The 21,101-nt window shown below is 38.6% G+C and overlaps 4 protein-coding genes and 1 non-coding gene across 5 annotated transcripts; all 5 read right to left on the reverse strand.

Moving 5' to 3' along the window:
• Positions 1-1,525: 1,525 nt before the first annotated feature.
• On the reverse strand, positions 1,526-8,760 carry LOC106434933 (phosphoinositide phosphatase SAC4). The gene is made up of 16 exons (XM_048771790.1): positions 8,067-8,760; positions 7,772-7,973; positions 7,504-7,669; positions 7,103-7,325; positions 6,806-6,882; positions 6,426-6,613; positions 6,240-6,337; positions 5,886-6,019; positions 5,674-5,802; positions 5,057-5,405; positions 4,389-4,510; positions 4,168-4,278; positions 3,831-4,016; positions 3,450-3,626; positions 3,046-3,160; positions 1,526-1,991 (listed from the first exon to the last, which is right to left on the reverse strand). Exons 1-16 carry the CDS (start codon positions 8,175-8,177, stop codon positions 1,890-1,892), a joined length of 2,490 nt encoding a protein of 829 aa, XP_048627747.1. The 5' UTR covers positions 8,178-8,760; the 3' UTR covers positions 1,526-1,889.
• A 604-nt stretch (positions 8,761-9,364) lies between these two features.
• Positions 9,365-11,662, reverse strand: LOC106443222 (DNA repair protein RAD51 homolog 1). Its single transcript, XM_013884798.3, has 9 exons — positions 11,468-11,662; positions 11,012-11,156; positions 10,813-10,923; positions 10,650-10,741; positions 10,442-10,536; positions 10,243-10,356; positions 10,027-10,156; positions 9,821-9,942; positions 9,365-9,738 (listed from the first exon to the last, which is right to left on the reverse strand). The coding sequence occupies exons 1-9, from the start codon at positions 11,561-11,563 to the stop codon at positions 9,615-9,617; spliced, it is 1,029 nt and encodes a 342-aa protein (XP_013740252.1). The 5' UTR covers positions 11,564-11,662; the 3' UTR covers positions 9,365-9,614.
• Positions 11,663-13,377: 1,715 nt separating this feature from the next.
• TRNAC-GCA lies at positions 13,378-13,449 on the reverse strand. Its single transcript has one exon. It is a non-coding gene; the product is annotated as a tRNA-Cys (tRNA).
• A 177-nt stretch (positions 13,450-13,626) lies between these two features.
• LOC106434961 (glucan endo-1,3-beta-glucosidase 5-like) lies at positions 13,627-15,566 on the reverse strand. Its single transcript, XM_013875824.3, has 2 exons — positions 14,965-15,566; positions 13,627-14,888 (listed from the first exon to the last, which is right to left on the reverse strand). Exons 1-2 carry the CDS (start codon positions 15,315-15,317, stop codon positions 13,727-13,729), a joined length of 1,515 nt encoding a protein of 504 aa, XP_013731278.2. The 5' UTR covers positions 15,318-15,566; the 3' UTR covers positions 13,627-13,726.
• A 2,276-nt stretch (positions 15,567-17,842) lies between these two features.
• On the reverse strand, positions 17,843-18,676 carry LOC106434971 (brassinosteroid-responsive RING protein 1-like). Its single transcript, XM_013875833.3, has one exon. The coding sequence runs from the start codon at positions 18,493-18,495 to the stop codon at positions 17,992-17,994; it is 504 nt and encodes a 167-aa protein (XP_013731287.2). The 5' UTR covers positions 18,496-18,676; the 3' UTR covers positions 17,843-17,991.
• Positions 18,677-21,101: the final 2,425 nt, after the last annotated feature.

Genomic DNA, 21,101 nt, shown 5'->3' on the forward strand with positions numbered 1-21,101 from the left:
TAGAGATTCCACCTAACCCTAAATATAAAGTAAAATCACTGTGGGGCCTGTGTAATTCCACAAAGCAATAGATTTACAGCACTAAACTTTTTTTTTGCCTTTCTTACTCAACAAAAGCTAAAGGCTAAACGATGGAAAAACCGGAACCAATTCTCCAGCGTCTCGAAAAATAATGCGTTGATATTTATGGTGTTACTATATGAACTAATTATAGAAAAATAATATATTAGTCGTTCATTTAAACAGTACCTGATCTTCATTAATTGGGAATATATATATATATATAATATTAACGTAAAATATGAACAGAATAATGTTTTATTTCTAAAATATAAAATTCTTTTTGTTTATTTAGGTAAATGTCAAACAAGACATGATTTCCATTAGGTTTGCCTAATATTTGGATTTGAAGTTCCATCTTCATACGAGACTGAAGCAAGCAACACCAAATAGTAAAAGTTCTTTTGCTATATTCGATCATCCATCACTCTCTAACAAACCATATGTTATAATGGATATCTATCACTCACACGTCGCCTTTTCTTAAATAGGGTTTGTATTTTTCTGTTCATTCAAAGACATTAATATGCATATAATAACATCTAGGAAATTTTATATTCCCACAGAGACAAATTTATATGTCAGATTCTCTGTGTTTTACGATATGATTGTTTTCTAGCTATTTGTAGAACCTATGAGAATCTTTATAGCACATTTTTTCTATATACTCCTTAGTCCTTACCTGATAGTTGGAAACTTTTCCATGTATTAAGACTTGTGGTTTATATAAAATGATACTTGAAATGCTTTCTTAAGTGGAACTTTGAAGCTAAACAAAAATTATGCATGTTAAATATATACTTCAGCACAGCCATTTATTTATCCTCTACAACAATTTTTCTGTAGCACCTAAAATCTAGTGAGTAAATTTCCAAGAACTGATATATCGCTATAGTCAATTAATAAAGCGAAAAGTAACTATGGTTTGTGTTATATATGTTGTAGTTAATTATACTAAGATGCTAGTTCAACCCGTAAATCTTTCTGACCAAGGGTAGAGCCGTAGAGGTGCAAAAAAAAAAAACGATCATCCTTAGATCAGGAAAAATAAAATAAATAAATCGAGGCTTAACGTTTAATAGATGTAAAGCGCATGCAAATTTTGCAAAAGCTATGTGTTTCTGTTGCAGTATATATAGGAATAGACACGTCTAGAATGTTTCACAAAGAAAAAAAAAAGACACGTCTAGAAGACTAGAACATATCTGAAATAAATGGTGTCTCGAGGAACGATGAAAATTATAATAGCAATAATGTTACGAGACATCAGTCACATCCAACAATACTATATGATATTCAAAGGAGAATCATCTGGATCCCTGAAAAATCTTCTAACAGTTTGTAACTTAGCTCATACCACAAGGACAATCCCTGAAAGTTTTTCTACCAATACGAAAGATCTAAAACCAAAAGTACGAGCTCTGAAGATTAACTCAAAGATCAATAAAATTGCAGGCTCAGCAGGTGGTACACGAATTACTTTTTTACCCATAGAAAAGAAGTTACAAGATGGATCAATAAACCAAACATATATTTACAGTAGACTACAAACCAGAGAACAATAAAAGATCCTAACAAAAGTCTCAGAATATCACAAGTTTCTCTCCACAAAGATGAGAATTTCCCTAAACTCAAACCTCTCAGCTATTTTTTTATTTGCTCATCTTTATAATGTATAATACCTCATTTGACCGTTTGGTCATCACCGTGAAGTTTCAAATATGTGGTACTGTGAATCTCTCTACCAGAGTCCCTTCTCCATGTTTGCACCGTAATACCCAAATGTCCATAAGTATGGTTCTTGTTGGAAATGGAAAGTTGAAAGAGCTTCAATGGCAGAGTGCTTCTCCGTATGCTACCCATTGTTTGAAGCTATCAGTAAAATCATCGTGAATCTTTGTGGATGGTTCGCCTTCCATAGGTTCTTTTCCCTGCCAAAGGAAGTAAATGTGGTTAAGTTTCAAGTGAGTAGCCAAATGACAATATATGCACTCAAATAATCTGAGAGCAGAGTGATAAGTGGTATGTATGATATAAAGTAAACAGAACCATCCTTTTTTTTTGAACACAATCAACAGAACCATCCATTTATGATTCAGCTATTTTTGGATATACTCTGCTTGTTAAAATCCTCTACTATAGCATCTGCTTCCGTCTGAGTTGGTTTAAAACTAAGTTTTTATTCTAATTTTGGCCAACGCTGTGTTTAAAAAGGCGATCGCCTTTTGCGCAAAGGCGCAAGGCGCAGTAAGGCGACGGTCCCACCGCCATAGACCTCTAAGGCGAGGCTAAGTCCGTAAGGCGCTCGCCATACTGCGCCTTTGGCTTAACTACAATGCGCCTTAAGCGCTTCAAAAGCGTGCTTTGTAGTTTCTATTAAAAACTACTTTCACCAAACCCTTAAAACATCTTGAAAACCATGTAACAACTACTCTGACCAACCCTTTAAAGGCCCTTACAACATGAAGCTTAGATTTTTAGTTTTCAAGTTCTCTATTTTAGTTATTGGATTTTATCAATGAGTATATAGGTGACTGTATTAGTGTGTATACGACTAACTGGTATAGCTGACTATATTAGATTGTACACGACTCTAACTGTCTGAACTACTCTATAACTATCTTTTCTACATAACCATACAGTTATAGTGTGTAGAGCTACCACGTACACATGCTTCTAACCTAGGAAAACTATCAATGCATTTCTAAGTTCCTATGTAGCTCTATACTACTATTATATGTTTGAATGTGTACTATCTATAAGGCGAGCGCCTTGGACCGCCATGGCGCAAGGCGCATGGCTCCAACCTCCTCGCCTTAGAGCGCCATGCGCCTTTTAAAAGCTAGGGCCAACGGTTCATCCAAGTTTCAGAGAAGATATCATTAAGAGACGAGCCAGAACTCAGAATCAAGTACAACAAACTCTGACTGCATTAAACTAGATAGGGAAATATGCAGAGTAGTATAATTTGGAAGAGATGCTGACCTTCCTGCTGCTTGATCCGTTCTCGCTTATAGCAGGCGTTGACTGTTTTACTTCACTGATGATATTCTCTGATGATGACACTTCCGCGGTTGAATAGCTTGTGAGCGCTGACGGCCTACCAAAAGAGCAATGCATATTTTAAAAAATTGTTTATCGTTCATAAGAAATAGGCTTTTACTGTTATTTTGGTCATCAATGAAGAAAAAACCCTTCACAGATAGATACTTGGAATCTTATGATAACATTTTTGGAAGAAACGAAATCAGCAGGATTTTTAGAACGATGACCAATATGATGTTCTAGATATATAACACTTTAAGCTTCTAGTTATATGTGATCTGGTCACTCCATTGACTGCTTAAAACCCTAGTACATCGATTTCTTTATATGCACAGTACTTTTACCTGTACAACTGATCGTTCTCGCATAGATTTTCCGATGACGAAAGCCACTCGACATCAACAAAATTTGAGACACTAGACATGTCTTCCTGCTCGGACAAGTAATAGGAGCTACTACCATTATGTTGAATCTTCTTCGCATCTCCAAAAAAATGTGTGCTAGGCATTGACGGAGTACACCTACAAAAGATGTTACAAGTGATGTTTCAGACCAACAAGAGATACAAGTAAAGATATTAATATGGATGGAATTGGCATGCACAATAGAGCTGCACCAAGCAAAATCATAATGCATACACAGAATAGACACCTAAGCTAAAGGAAACAGCAGTACATATTTTATTTAGCTATAAGCAGAAGAAAATGTAAGGACTTTAAACAAACCTCGATAATGATACATCCCCAGCAGCTGGCATATCTGGTGATGACTCTGAAGTTACATGATTCACTTGGCGTGAAGACACGAAGCCTTTATGTGATATGCTTTCATGCTTGCTACTCATTGCGGACATCGGTGTGCGACTTTCATGCAGAATATTACCATCCGATAAGCACCTCTTCACAAGAAATCTGGAAAACATGGTATTAAGAGATATGAACATAGATACAAAATGCATTGCAAGTAGGTCTACCAGAACTCGTATAGCTCCTATAATCGGTGGAAGATGAACATCAAGTTCTATATGCATATGCCTACATGGTTGCAGTCACGGAGACCTACCTTTCATCTTCCTCTATGCTTATCTCTCCATTTTGTCCATTAGAGCGGGAATCTGAACGCAACTCCCAAATCGCCTGCCTCCCTTTTTCAGGCTGGAATGTACCAAGAAATCTGCATAGAAACAGTCACAAGAGCCCAATGAATTTCTGTAAGACTCTGACAAATCATTGCGTAACATGCATATATGAATATATGATAGAGAGTGACAGAGAGAAGCGTACATATTAATGGCGTCTTGTTTATCCGCATCCATATATGCATTATTATAATAACGTTGCAGAGTTCTCAAGAACTCTTGTGACTGGGTTGCTGCTCTCCACTGGCCTCTTCTCTCACTGAAAACCTATTTCACACCAGAAATTCTAGGAATCAACCAAGTGTATCCAAACAATAGAGAACATAAGGTTAACTTGAGTCGGTTGCAGAAGAACCGAGCATCATTATTCAGTGATACCAACAAGAAGAGATTACAAGATGAAATTTAACACTAGTCTAAAGTCCGATATCCTTTCACGAATAATAAAGGGTCCAATTGTCATTGAGATATAACATAGATGACATATAAAACAATTTACCTAAAATAAGACTTGTATTTGGATATCAAAGATCAAGATCAGAAAATAGACCAGATTCAGTAAAATTCTTAAGACCAATATCCTTGCAAATGATATCAAATGGTCCAAAAATTCATCTCATGAAGCCAGTCACAAAAAAATCTCAAGTGGGGCTAAATACGATAAACTTTGTTCATAATAAACAGCCTAGAATTTAGTGTCAACTGTCTCCAGCAGAAGATTTCATAGTATAAGACAGTTCCATAAATATAAAATAGGCTGAACCGATGATATGTCAGGATAGACCGGAAAAAGAGAAGAAGAAAAGAAATTACCTTATTGTGGGCAGCAGATCCACCATATTGGTAAGCTAGTGTATCTCCCATTCTTTCATATAACCCCATTAAAGCACTAGACAAACGATCATCAAGTTCTATTGTTGGAGCATCTCTAATTCCCAGAGCATGGAGCTGCTGTCCTAGAGCAGCCCAACCATATGCATATTGAGCAACATTTGTACGATCAAGGCAATCTATGCAATTGGTCCTCAGCACGCCCCTCTGAAGCATGCCGGGCTTATCATAATCGCCATTAGCGACATTCTTACTTGGGGGAAGATTCTTCTCTAGCGAATCATATTCCCCACTATCATCATCAGAGCTATTATGTGTAGACATGTCGGCACTGCAATATAAAGGTATAAGTACTGAAAGAGTTAGTATATAGCTGCAAAAAACAAAACTTTTCTGATAGAATTATTTTAAACACCATCATTTTCCACCAAGTTATAGGTTAACGCTATCACCGAGTTTCAGATAGTAACACAAATAGTTGATGAAAGTCAACAAGTCACCACATCTGACAAGGTTCATTTTAAATCGACCACGAAATATAATATAAGTCGGGATATGATGAACAAGTGAGTTACAGGAACTCAAGTAAGAACACTTACTCAGAAGAAGACAAGCTCATACCACCATCGAGCTTCATTGCTGGGGTAACTTGATAATAAAAGAAACCTGTTAGCATCAAAGCACATGCAGCCACTTTGCCAAGAAGTGCCAAGACATTTGCTGTTTTGCTGAAATGAAAACAAAGAAAAGAGAAAGTTTATGTATAACTACTCATAATTTGAAGCAGCTGGAACGCAAATTTAAAGTATACCTCTGGAAATGTTTGTGCAAGTCCCAATGAAGGAATCTTATACGATTTTCTTCAGGCAGATCTTTGTTTATAAAGTCAATAGCATTGGCAAACTCAGCCCGGAGAATCGACTCCCTGGGTCTCCTCTCTTTTGTCTATTGATTGTCAAGAGCAACAGGAAAAATCAGTGGAATGTTTGAGGTGTGAAAGTATCAAAAGGATAATGCAGACACTATAGTTCCTTTCATTGATATGTTAACTAGATTAAGGTGCAAGAAGACGCATCACTTGCCAATACAAAAAGTACCTAAGCTGAAATGCTTAAGGCATGAAAGATAATAAGAACGTTAAAACAAGCAAGATTAGGCAACTCACCTTGATCAAGTTCAGAATAATGATGGGGATTCCATATCGCTCCACAAGGTTTTCAAAGTGAAGTCTAGTTGCCTCATAGTTCAGGTCCCTTTTTGACACTGCATTTGACATTGAGGTATTCAAACACACAAAGGAGAGAGAGAGAGAGAAGGGACAAGGCAGTATAATTAGTATAAAAATACTCACATACAATATCCGGTTTAAGAATCATCCGTGAGGTTTCCTGTGACCAGAACAGAGGGATTGAGCCACGGTTCTGCACAACAGAACTTATTTGCATGGGGTTGTCTTCAGGAACGTCCTCAGACACTATCTGCTCTGTTTCGACATCATTAGCGACATTGCCACTTTCGTTTATTCCTCGTTTCAAGTACCTAAAATCATAAGACGTTTAGGAGAAACGAAGCATAATAGTTAACTCAAAACTCAAGAGATGGACAAATATTGAACAGTTCTGCGAATTTAATCTTATGTGATTAACAATCTGGGCTTTGACATTCAGAGCGACTAATAACAGTCTTGTTAGACAACAGAGCAGGAAACTAGGGAGTGACAAAATCTGATACCTGGTTCCAGCATTATGGCGGGAACGCCTAGCAATAAGAGTGAGTTTGAAATTCCGTCCAGCTTCAGAAAGAGTTGTCTACATGCACAACAATTCAAGTTCAGCAACCATGAACCTAAAGCAGTTCTCTAAACAATCAAGATACATAGCAATAAAAAAAATTGCATTTGATTGCATAAAATGGTACACTAATAAAAAAAAACACTGCTGCTGTGAGAAAGAAAGAATACTTGGTATTTGATTCGAAAAACTTTATTTTCTCTGGTAGTGAGGTGCAGGAAACACACACAGTTCTTACCTGCTTAAAGAAACCATACACCAACGCTACGGTCCACACGGTATTCCGGAGATGATGTCGAATTCCCCGAGTCAAGAACTCGTTCCACACAAACATTTTCTTATAGAGAGTACCACCACTCTCATGGTCGCACACATTCTTCTGGAAACTTCGCATTATATTGTAAGAATAGCTGAAAAAGAAGTCTTTCGTAAGGTCCACCATACACAGCAGCCTCTTGTACCTGTTTAACAACGAGTGGGAAACACGAGATAAAGATACGCAAAGTTCGTAAGAAAGGTAGGGTATAATAACTAAACACATGCACTCTCTCTTTTCACCGAACAGAACTTTCTTCAAAAATGAGCTTGGAACAAACAAACAAAAAGGGTAAAATCTAGTAAAAAGATATATCAAAATACCTGTTCTCGTCTCTTGAATTTGCAATGTTGCCAAGCACGCTAGAATGCTGCAATGAAATCATCTCACTCTTTGACACTTCATACACGCGGTGACCACAAATTTCACCAATCTCTCTTCTTTCAGTAATAACCAGCATGTAATATGGTCCCAAAAACTTAATGAATCCTGAGACCACACAAAAAGAAAAGAAAACATTGTGAGAAGAAGCTGTAAATTAATAACAATCTTCTCTCCTGCAAACATAACTTGAGACACAAAAAAACATACCAATGATACCATAACAGACAGCAACACGTTTCAGTCCGCCTGTGGCCTTGTTTCCTTCGTGTATCCGCTTAAGCAACTCGTAGCATTCTTTTTTAGTATACGCAGTGGAATCCTCACTGACATTAAGCTCAGACGCATCAAGCCGGTCTATCTTTAGCACTCTATACACGCCACTACCATTCCAACCAATCATATAGAAATTCTGAAAAAAAAAAACAAAAAAGAAGATCATGTTAGTAACAGTCAATGAAAATAAAAATGATCATAGGAATCAAAAGGTGGAAGCTTTGCTTACGGAATGAGTCTGAAAGAGCTTGAACTCTTGCATACAGCCATGAAGGGAAGATGATCCAGAGGAGGAGGAGGAGCCTCCTCCATTCTCCATTGATGAGGATGAGGTCGTCATAGCTGATTCCCAAATTAACTCTTTTCCTTTCGACAGTGACCTTTTGACTTACAGATCTAAGCCAAAGCCGCCGCAACAAACAATCTCTCTCGCCGGAACATTCACCAATTTTGAAACTTTCTCAGAGGAGAAAGAAAGAAAGAAACAAACCAAATAAAAAAGATGCTCTTAAACACTCACAACACGAATCTAATCACGTCCGAGATCAGCAACCTTTGGACTTACAAACAATCGAGCAGCAGAGACGCAGATTCTCTACTGAGATTCTTCTGCTGCTCTCGAATCTAAAAAAAAAATGCGAGCTTTTTTTTCAAGGGAAATAGGTAAGGCAGCTCCCGATCAATGAGATCGCCAGCTCGAAAATCTCAAAGAGACGAAGAAGGAAGCTCAGATTCGGAGGATTTAAGAGATTTAGACGAAGAATTTTACAAGAAAATGGAGTTTTATGATGTAGAGAGGGAGAGATCAGAGAGATGATGATGATGATATGATTCAGCTCTCTCTGTGTTGTGTTTCTCTTTTGTTTCGGTCGAGAGAAGGAAGGAAGGAGAAGATTGGATCGAGAAACAAAGAGCCGACGCATACCACAATTTTCTATTTTTTTTAATTTATATTTTTTATAGGGGATTTACGGGAAAAAAAAGAAAGAAGAAATAATAGTCTCGTGACAATGATTTATACTTACAGCTGTCTGGACACTAATGGAATAGCTGCACTTTCTACAACTTCTTACTCTTTCTTCTTTTTCAACTGTAATTAAATCAACTATCTACGGATGAACGGCTCAATTTTAGCAAAATTATTAATTACCAAAACACATGTTTAGCTTATCAGGGAAAATGCTGACGCCAACACGAAATTGAATATTAATACTATATTCAGTGATGGTAATTGGTAGATAGGGGGGGCATGCAATGCAAACACTCCTCCTGACCCATTAAACCTTTTGAGACCGTAACGATTACTATCTCTCTCTTTTTTTTTTATGTTTTAACTTTTTTGTGCTTACCGTGTTTGCGTGTTAGCTTATATTATTCAAGAACCCCATCGAAGATTAGCATAAATATTAACTAGTATTTTATATTCCGAATGGTCAAATAGTTCTTTTAGCTTGTACAATCTCTGTATATTTTCTTTATGTAAACCTTTTAGCTTGTACAATCTCTGATTAGTCACACAAAAAAGAGTGAAACAGTCACAAACCTATACTTGTGATTCCATATGCACGAGGCTGGGTACAACAACAGGTAGCAAATTTCATTACCGTGATTACCTACTTACAAAATCTATTTTTTACTCCCTCATCACTACTTTTTATGCTTACGCAATCTCTTTTTAATCCACAGTGACGAGAGAAAAATGATAAAAAAAAGGTTTCTTGACATTACTACAAGTGAAGAGGATTGCCAAAAGAGTAGAGAACCAAGGGCAAAACAATCAGTCCTTGCAATCTGTTACACCTTCTGTAGATATTTGAAATCGAGCTTCTGCTTCAGGCAAGCATGGCGAGCTTATCACTTTGCAGATTCTCTCCTCTGCTCTCCCTTTCCTCAATGCCAGCCTGTGTTATTGATACATCATCAACAAACATACACTTTGCCAATGAACCCTAGAAAAGAACACAAGGATTACAATTTGCAGACCTTGTTGTGGTGGCATGAGCCATGATATTCCCACCAATCGGCTTAAACTGTGGACCAGCAAAAAGAGCAGAACCATCTACTTGCGCAACTACTTGGTTCGTTATAACAACAGCCACACCAAACTAGAGAGCCATTAAACATGTGAGAGAAAGTTTCAGGATGGTGTCTCAGAGGAATTTAAACAGTTAATACTAATGAATGGTCACCTCATCTGCTAATTTCTGTAGACTTCTCAAGAACTTTGCAAGATGCATTTGTCGAGCCGAAAGCTCTCCCCTTCCAGAGAAATCTGTCCTGTAGAGAGCGGTAGCACTATCCACAATCATAAGAGCAAACCTGCGACATCACAATTTAACAATTAGCACTCTCATCATGAACAATAATGGAACTGAACATCAAAAGGAAACTCTAACTCAACGCACCTTGTTTCAACCATCATTGATGCTGCTTCAAGCAGAAGCCTCGACTGATGATCAGTATTATAAGCCCTCGCATAGGCAACGTTTTCAAGTACATCAGCTCCATTTAGTCCAAACCTGCATCATTTTAAATTGATTTCTTACGGAATATTCTGCCTCAAGAAACTCCATCATGCTCTCACGTGTTACAAAGATAACATACCTGTCAGCTATCTGCAATAGTCTTTGCGGCCTGAATGTTCCCTCGGCATCAATGTACATCGCCTTTCCCTCTCCACCCCCTTGATCCATAGGAAGCTAATCATTTAAACACAAACCTCAATGTGAATACATTTCTCAATTTTAAGTTCACTGGTTCCTACAAGATAAGTAATAATAGCCGAGTGGTATGCTCAGGAAAAGGTTCTTACTTGACAAGTTACACACAGTGTATGGCACAACTGAGTCTTCCCGGAGCGGAACTCACCATACAACTCAGTGATGGATCCGGTTTCAATTCCTCCTATTGACAGTACAGACTAAGTAAGTCATAATAGCAAAATGACCTTTCAAGACCAAAAATCAGAAACCAACCTTCAAGAACTTTGTCTAGTTCGCGGGAGCCAGAGGTAATCTGAATGATCTCCTGTCTCTGAGCATGGAGCTGGCTAGCACTAGTGAATCCCAAAGGAACCAGCTTTGAAGCTGTCACAGAGGTAAAACACACACAAATAAGAAAATGCATAAACTCCAACAAGGATCAAAGTGAATTTGTATTCATATGACAACATGCCTGCTTCAACGATTTTGTCAACTTTAGCATCGCTTATTCCTTTAATCTGCAAGAGATCTTTCCTTGGCGTATATGCAACACCTTCGACAGTGCAGAGACCAGCGTCCCTAAGCTTCTTCACATCAACAGAAGCTATACCTGCCGCCTGAAGATTGAAGAATCAAGAGAGAGCATGAAAAACATTGATTCATAATAACTCAGAAGACCCACATAGTTTATACTTCAAAGGTGTTAACTTTATCAGAATCAAACAAAAACCCTAAAAATATTTCACTCTACAGTCCGTAGCGAAACCTAATTCTCCGTCAGATTCACACCTAATCATCATCGCGAGAACGAACAAAGGGTAGAAAAAAGCAAGGTTCTTTGGTGATTTTAAGCCAAACCCATTTCGATTAGCACTAGATCTGTGGGAGATTATGCTCCGAGAAGGTGAATTTCTGGAGAAATTTGTACCTGAAGCTGTTCGACGGGGAAAGGGCCGTGCTGGGTCTCTTCATCGTCTTGTTGCTGAACAGTGTTTTGGTTTCTACGCTGCTCCATTGTCGTCATCGTCTTCGATCAGAACGGAGAAAGCGAGAGGGAGCAAAAGGAGATTTTTCTGAGTGGAGGGAAATGGCGAAACTCTGAAAATGAATTGAAAGAAGCGCCATAAGACGATGAGGCAAAGGCTTCTTCAACAAGTCTTGGGACAGGCTTTCCTTATTGGGCCTTGTTCGCCCTAGCTTTTAAAGCCCATAGTTACTTTCATAGAGGACTATAAAATGTTACATTTCCAAATTTTAGTAGTCCTTACCTTTTTTTAACGACATATTCAATCAAAAATTTTAGAAATATGTCATCAAACGTTTGTGAATGACTTATGTAAAATTTTCAGTTTTTTTTTTGTTAATAATCCTTAATGACATATGCATGATTTACAATTTTTGTCAAATTTCTTTTAAGAAAAAAGCCAGACTTTCACAAACGTTTGATGACATAGAATTTTTCATTTTTCTTAACTTTTTTTGAAATAGAATTTTTCATTTTTCTTAACTTTTTTGAAATAGAATTTTTCATTTTTCTTAACTTTTTTCTATTTTAATAAGGTAACCATATATATATATAAGCTAGTTCTCTCTTGAACTTAAAAGAAGAAAAATAAAGTTAGAACTTAGAAAGAACAAGTTTTTGGTTTTTTGAAGAAACAATATGAAGGCTGTGATTAGTTACACCATAACTGCCGCCATTGTGATAGGTTTGATCATCTTGGCTGTTCTCTGGCATTTTGGATGGATTTGGTGTGGCGGCAACCGCAAACAAATTGCGCCCGATGATGGTGGTCTATAAGTATTTTTGTTTTAACTATTGTTTTGTTTTAAGATGATTTTGTTTTTTTTTTAACTAGAGATGAAATTTCTGGATTATTTATCTATCAAATAGCCTATCGATAATGTAACGCTGCAATATTAAACAGCGAGCTTTTCAGTTTATTTATTTATATTTAATAAAATTATAGCTTTGTGTTTACATACTGTCTAGCTATGTTACTTTTTTCAACACAGTCTTTGATATTTGCCAAACCTCTATTCAATTTCAAAGTACTTTCTTTTCTACTCCGTATGATCGGTCCACAAGTGATTTAATTTGAATTCATTATATATACCATCTGTAGAGCTGTTTGAAAACTATATATGGTTCTTAATTAAATAAAAATTTCAACGATGAAACTTCTCTTTCCCACTAATAGAAAACGTCCAAATTTGTTAGTTACTCTCCTTATGATTTAACTTAGATAATGGTGTATTAATCAAAACAACGTATCATCATAAGCAGCAACACTACATCACCACTATCCCAAATTTGGTAGACTTCCATCAAGTTCACTTGTTTGAATAGAACTTCAAATTCTTGTGCCGGTACTCTAGCCCGAAAAGGTGATAACACTTTCGATCAATGATGTATTGTAAACTCGATTATGCATTGTAAAACAAACAACATTAGTTGGCTAAAAAGAAGAAGCTTTTAATGTCTTTGCGATGCCCATAGAGAGACTTGATTATAAACACATATATTTCCTAATAGAGATGGTTTGGGAACACAAACAACATCTCGCATGTAGATTTTCTTTGGCGTAGCCGGATCTTAATTTTCTTTCGCGTAGCATGTAGATTTTCTTTGGCTAACACTCAGAGGATAAAAATCCATTTTTATTCATTAAAATAAAATGTATAGAATACTTTTAAAAGTTAAAAAATATATTTCAGGAATAAAAATTGCCAATTGAAATCATGAGTGGGAAAATTAGCAACCAAAAGTTCAAAGCTAGCCAATTATATAACTAAAGCTATTATAATACATGAATTATTGCTAAACTGAAAAAAAGAAGGGCCCAACCGGGTTCGAACCGGTGACCTATTGATCTGCAGTCAATTGCTCTACCACTGAGCTATGGACCCACTTTGCTGTTTTTGATTCATGATATAATCTTAGCTCCATCAAGTCAATTACTTCCCTTTGTTAATATAAACCCCCTTTGTTAATTTTGATTTCTTTTTTTTTGAAAGAAATTTTGATTTCATATTAAGCCCATATCTAATTTATATAATTCGGATGTGCATAGTTATGTACACCAATTTCAAGACAGACAAACGATATATCCATTTATCGACTGTCTTATTTACAGATGTAAGAAAAAGAATGAAAAATATTACAAGCGACGAGAAGACTTAACGATCAATAAAAAACCGCCCAAACAACCGCCATCGCCGCCGTCACCACCTTCCTCCACTTCCCTTCACCCGCACCAGAACTCTTCCGCGGACGCGACGTCTCATCATGCCTGCTCGTATCAATCTCAATAGGAAACCTACACGAACCACTCGACGGATCAATCTTAGTAACAACCCCTAGATTGTTGAAAACACATGATCCTCCACGATGATCCATCTTCTGAAAATACATATTAAACGCGTAAGACGCATTCGCGGCGGAATCCAAACCCGCGCAAGAGGATCCTGGCCCCAGAGAGGTGCAATCAGCGAGCTGACACGCGTACTCTACAGACGACGTCCACGTGGCACCGTTTGGTCCGTTTCCCGCCGCGGCTTGAGGAGAGAGCACGCACCACTCACGTGCCTGGTAACGAACCCCTTTCGCGGGAACTAACTGACGTCCGTTACCGAGGCTGAGCGGATACTTAACGGCGCCGTCGTAAGAGAATATTCCCCAGTGACGCTCGAATTTTCCGGGATCGATGCTCTTCGCGTCCTCGTCGACTAACGAGAATACGTAAACTTCCGGCGCCGTTTTCCGGCGAGGCGTTCCCTTTCCTTGAACGATACGGTTTAACAAGCCTTGGTTGAACCTCTGAGCCAACGCCGGACTCGCGTTCACGTCGCCGTCGGTAGGCCATCCGACTTCTCCGACGATGATCTCCACCTTCTCCGCGTCGAATCCGTTCTTCTCTAACGCCGAGACTAGAGTGTCGAAGTTCGCGTCGAAGACGTTCGTGTAAGAGATCGATCCGTCGACTACAGGCTTAGCTCCGCCGCCTCCGTCGGAGCCGGGGAAGAAGGCGTATTCGCGGGGGAAGTTTGGGTCGGCGTTGAGAGAGAGGAAAGGGTAGATGTTGAATGTGATGGGCGAGACGGAGTCGGCGAGGAAGCGGACGATGGAGACCATTAGTGTTTTGATGTCGGAACGGAAGTCGCCGGAGGAAGGGAGACCGTCTCCGGATTCGTAGACGTCTGCGTTGAGAGGCACCGTGACTTTGACTTGCCGGCCGAGACCAGCTTTCACCAGAGCTGCTTGAACGTTCTGCAGCGCCGGGTATGTTGATTTGACGAATCTGTCCTTGTAGGTCTTCAAGAATGGCTCATTCCCCACGGCTACGTATCTGTTCAAACGATTAAAAATAGAATCTTTAGATTCTCTAAGCAAGGTTCAAAGTTTAGCATGTGTTATACATATACCTTATGTCGGTTCCGTATTTGGAGATGTATTGAGAGACGTTTTGTTGAACCCAAAGCTCGGCGTTGGTGACAGTGGACGCCATAGATGCCAAGAGATCGTTGGGGATACCAACCATGACTTGAATACCGGATTTACCAAGGGCTCTAAGTGCGCCAGGGTCAGCTTCAAATAGCTTAACCTTGTTGAACCCGTTGTCTCTGAGGAGCTTGACCACTATGTTTGGTGGTATAGGATGGCTCGCTTGTGTCCCCCAGTTACATGCCAAGGCGTCGGCATTCTTCAATGGGCTGTTAAGTAACAATATGGATAGGGAGAAGAAGATGAGTTTGCTGTACGTATCATGACGACCCATCTATTAAGTGTGAGATTTGGGCTGGAAGATTGTTTCAGAGTTTGGAGTCTAATGGGACTTTATTTTGTGTGTGCGCGCGTATATATATATACACACAAATATTAACAGAGACGGAGGCATAGGAGTTTAAAGAAAATGAGTATATAGAAGAAAGAGGGCAAAGGAAAGGTATATGTGATGGTGTTTCAATAAGTAACTTGATTCCGTTGGAGATAAACCTCAATCTAAAGTCTAAACCCTCCAAGCAAGGACTTCTATATCTTCTACTATTTCAACATACATAGTAAAAAGGATTTCACATGGTTAGCTTATAAGATATTAATGTCATTTAGGCACACTGATGTGTAGATAAAATTATACAAGGGGAGATGAATAAGAGGGAGGGAGAAGAAGAAGAAAAGGATGGAGTGTATGAGAGATGGAGACCATGTGTTGGGTCTTTCTTGGAGAATATTCGAAACTTTCTTTAACCCACAATACAATCCTATGACCCAAATACTCAAATTAATATATAAGATCGATGGTAAAGTGTCAGCCTTTGGAGATAGATTAAAAGAGAGGACTTTCTAGATTGCAAAAAGCATCAAGAATCCACGAAACTGTCGTCCAATAACGAAAACAACCCAGAACATAAACATGTTTCATTAGCTAGAAATGTGTTATAACCTAACGGAGCTCACCTATTCACATCAAGACAAGCCTCAATAACCCCAACCCTTATCAATGCTCCCGTGGATCTCGAGGAACCATCACCAACCTCTCCAAGAACCGACTATTCTCCAACCTCCTAGCCTGCGCAATAATCTCATCCAACCCTTTAGGCTGAAACAAAGGAAGCACATCCTTAATCTCCTCCCTAAGCCCATTAACAAACACCCCTTCCAAAAACATCTCGTGCCTATCCTTCCCCTTGGGTAACTCCGACGCGATCTCCTCAAACTTCGTAAGATACTCCACAACGGACCCCACCTGCTTCAAAGCAAGTAACCGACTCATCGCAGACTCTAACGGCCCGAACCGATCCAGCAGCTGAGACTTGAAATCATCCCAATCCGCGAAAGGTTGGAGACGCTCCGTGACGATGAACCAGTTCAGCGCTGGCCCGTCGAAGCTTAGTGAAGACACGAGGATCTTCTCCTTCTCCGTGAAGTCTCCGAACTCGAAGTATCTCTCGGCTTTGATGATCCACTGGTTTAGGTTTTGAGTCTGGCGGCCGTCGAACGCTGGCATCTCGACTTCGATCCTCTTCGTAAAGATGCGGCGAGTCTCCTCCTCCTTCTCCGGAGCGTCGGGGAGATCTTGTTTAACCTCCGTGACTGTTGATTCTTTCTCCGTCGTCGTCGTCGTGTGTTGGAGAGCTGATTTCATCTCGGTCATGGATTTTAGTATCTCCGCCATGGAGTTGATCAGTACGCCGACGGAAGAGTGGAGCTGAGACATGGTCGTTTGCATCTCTCCTATGGATTCCATGAGTGAATCTGTAGATCCATCGTGCTGGGCTTGGTAGAGCATCTGTGTTTGTGCCGCCATTGGAAGATGGAATGGTATTGATAGGAACAATTTTAACACTCGTCTCTAACTTTATTTCTCCAGAAGAAAAAGAAAGAGTGGACCGGACCCCACAGTTGCCCTACTCGTCAAAACGACTGTGCTTCATTTGCTCTGGTTAAAATCATTAGTTGTTAGAGGTTTGGGCCGTTTCAGGATTCGTTGCATATGTGCATAAGATTGAAAGTAGAACGTTTGGGAAATGTAACTATGAAACTTCACTGTGAATCGATCAAATTAAATTAATGATGGTATTGGTTTGGTTCTTCAGAGTGAGATTACTGTGAAAATGTTGGACTCCCCATTCTAGGTTTTAATTTTATTTTTTCAGTTGTGGATTAAATTAGTAAAATGTTGGTGAGACTGGTAATTTTTTTTCTTCTGATAATCGTGGAAATCCAGCGATCGAGATCAACCGACTAATCTCACGAAATACGCAACAACTACGTATTGGTAGGGCATCTTCAACCCATAACTCTATTTTTTCACTATATATTAAAGAAGACAAAACTTACTCTATAATAGAGGTACTCTGTTTTGTGGGAATTATAGAGGAAAAAATAAGTATGGATTGGAGATGGTTTTATCATTTAAGACAGTTCGGGTGGCTAATGGGAATCAAGTGGCTAATGGGAATCAAGTTACTTAATTTAGTATGTAGAAATTACATAATAATAAAATGAATTCATCTTAACAAAAAAAAAAATTATGCACAATATAGCAAATCAAGTTAAAAATATGAAACTTCTAAAAGTTGATGGATGATTCTAATGGCAAATATAGCATTCATCGCTTTTGATATGATTTTCACTGAGACAGGAATAAGTTTATGGACATCTTACAATCAAAAATATTAGTTGAACTTTCAAGAATGTTAATATTAATTATTGCACGAACACATACACACGGAATTAAAGTTTTTCAGTAACGCTTAAATTAAACGTTACCGAAGTCATAAATTTGCTGATACACAAACAAATTTTAATAAATTGATATTATTATCTCATATTTCGTATTCTATCTTACAAATTAACAAAATTACAAAAAAGTGACCAAATAATTCCTGTTGATCGCGATCGACCCCCACTAAAATCAAATAGAATCGAAAAGAAAATTAAAAAAAAAATCAGTTGAGAAGATCGTCTCCGAAGAGGTAGAGAAGCCGTTCAACGGCCCAGCTAGGCTCATTCTTCGTCGGCCAATCTCCACAACACGACGCCGTATTAGCAGCAAGCAGCGGAGTTCTACACAGAGGACACGTGCGGTGATTATCTTCCTCCCCATCGTTATCATCACACTCGTAGTCAAGCCACCTGTCGATACACTCTCGGTGAAACACGTGGCTACAGTTTCTGAGCTCTCTGACCTCGTCTCCGTCCTCCAGATCCCCGAGGCACACCGCGCAAGTGTCGCTGATCGATTCCGGATACCGCTCCGCCGCGTCGCGGAACGTCGTCACGGAGAGGCTCTCCTTGATGGTTTGGGAAGAGATCGGAGGAGTGGAGGATGTGGATCTGGATCGGTAGCGTAAGATCCAGGAGAAGATCCATCTGAGGACGGTGATTAGAAGAGCCATTTTGTAGAGGAGTTGGGTGATGAAGAGACCTGAATCTTCGATGAAGAAGCTCATTGTATGTTGCTTGAGGAGTGAGAGAGAGAGAGGAGAAGGGGAAGGAAAAATGAAGAATCAGATGCGATTTAAATAGTAGGAGCAAAGCTACTTGCTGATGCTTTATGTTAGTGGTGGGTCCCTGGCCTTTAATTTTTTTTCTTATTTTCAATTTTGTTAAATTTTGTTTTTTGAACAATTAATTTTGTTTATTTAGGATGTCTTTACAAACCATGTGTCAAGTTTTCGTTTGTGATTATGTACACTACAAAGTTTTTGTTATAGACTAATGAACGAAGGGGAATGTTGGACATGATTATTTTTGTTGGTAGTTTGAATTGAGAATATTCACTTTAATTATAATGTAAAAGGAGATGATATGTTTAATAAATGTAATGAGAATATTATTATTGCACCTTTACTTGATCAATTCACACAAATCATTTATATAGTTTCAAGAAAATTGGAGGAGATTCGTTTCAGTTTGTGGTTCTTATAAAAAAACTATATGGCTCAAATTAATGACGTGATGGAAGGCATTTATGCCGTTCGTGTCATACTCTCAACTAAGTCAGCTTCTCTTTTCTAATTTTTACTTTCTTTTTCTTTACCAAAAAAGAGAGACACTATTTTACAATTTGTTATCTTGATTTTTGTGGAATATGACCATTCGATGACCAAAAGGAGATGAAAACTGTAATAATATCTTAATTTATGCTTTGAAAAGTTAAAATATGTGGCGTCATTTCTGGCTTTTGACACATTGGCAGGGTCACAGTCTTCTTCTACAAAACCTACGTGATTATTGACCGGCCAAAGCTTAATTATATTTAATACTTACGCTTATGCAATACCTTTTCCTAATGAGTTTTATCTGACTAATTAACACATCAGCTTGTCGACAAAAGAAAACATGTCATCCATACAAATAGTAGATCATTCCCATTGGTGTTGGCTGCTTTTGTTCTGGTAAGTAATGCTGTTCATTCGCAGTCTTTTGCTCGACCCAGTCAGAAGCAGACCTGATACGAATTGACAACCCATGCATATATATCCATTGTAATGTACTTCTTCTAATATACATCTATATACTGTCTGAGTTAACCATTTCGCCATAACATACTTCTTTTTTCAAAAGAACAATAATTATTATCCAAAATACTTCAAAACTAGCGACGTTTTAAAAAATGTTATTGAAATTAATCAAATCATTCGAAATACCAAACACTAATATACACCACAAATGAGATAGTGTCAGTTGAGATTAGTCGACCAACCACCTAATCGGCTCATATGCAAATCAATCATCTAATTTGATGATTACCTCTCTATTTTATTATTATCAGACTAATCAAGAATCAAACTCTTTTAGATATAATTGTAAATGAATATGGTTTTATCATATGAATCCATAAATCTATGTGTATTTTATTGTTTTTTTACTAGGTTGCTTCAAAACAATAATTACAACTTAAGAAAATTTAAATGAAGTGTCTAACAAGAAAATTGTTGTCATCCGATGTTATAAAAACAAATTATAAACGATGTAGCTACAAGATATTGTCAAGATTTCTTTATTCAGGGAAGATGCATTCATCTAAACACAAAATGAAAGGCTCATGCATGGACGATAATGAAAGCAAAAGTTTTCAGTGGTGACAAGATGTTGAAAAGAAACCCTGTGGGGGCACTCCTTGATGTTTGCAGATGACATTATGATATTTTTTGACGGTGGGGAATCTTCACTCCATGGAATCACAGAAGCACTCCATGATTTTGCATCTTGGTCGGGCCTGAAAATGAATCAATCCAAGACTCACCTGTTTCATGCGGGATTAAACGAGGCAGAATCAACATCTATAATGAGGTATGGGTTCACACCTGGATCGCTCCCTATAAGATACTTGGGTCTTCCCCTTATGTCTAGAAGGCTAAAAATCTCTGAGTATGCTGATCTGATTGACAAAGTTGCAAAGAGGTTCAAAGCGTGGGGAACAAAGACTCTTACTTTTGCAGGCAGAGTAGAGCTTATACGTACTGTTATTGCGGGTCTGGTTATCTTCTGGATGTCAACCTTTATCTTGCCAAAGGGGTGTATCAGCCGCATTGAATCTCTATGCAGTCGATTCCTCTGGACTGGAGATATCGAGACAGGCTATGGAACTAAGGTTTCTTGGAAAATTTGTTGTCTGCCCAAAAGCGAAGGGGGCCTTGGGCTCAGAAGGTTCTCCTCTTGGAACACAGTCCTTTCTCTCAGGTACTATTGGCTGCTCTTGTCTAACAGTCAATCGCTATGGGTAAGATGGCACAAGCACCATCACATAAGGGAGAGTAGCATCTGGGCATTGGAGCAAAAGCCATCGCAATCTTGGACTTGGAATGCTTTGTTGGGTCTGAAACACCTTGCTGAAAGGTTTATTAAGTTCACCATTCAAAATGGAAAGAATACCAGTTTCTGGTTCGACCCGTGGACCCCCTTTGGGAGCTTGTTAACTTTTATCGGTGAAGGTGGCCCTAGGCTGCTCAGGGTCCCTTTAAATGCTTCTGTTTCTGAGGTGTGTGATGGGGAGCACTGGAGCCTACCTTCCCCACGATCTGATAACTCGCTATCTCTCCACATATACCTC

This window comes from Brassica napus, chromosome A3 (assembly GCF_020379485.1).
Source record: "Brassica napus cultivar Da-Ae chromosome A3, Da-Ae, whole genome shotgun sequence".
Classification (NCBI taxonomy): Eukaryota; Viridiplantae; Streptophyta; class Magnoliopsida; order Brassicales; family Brassicaceae; genus Brassica; species Brassica napus.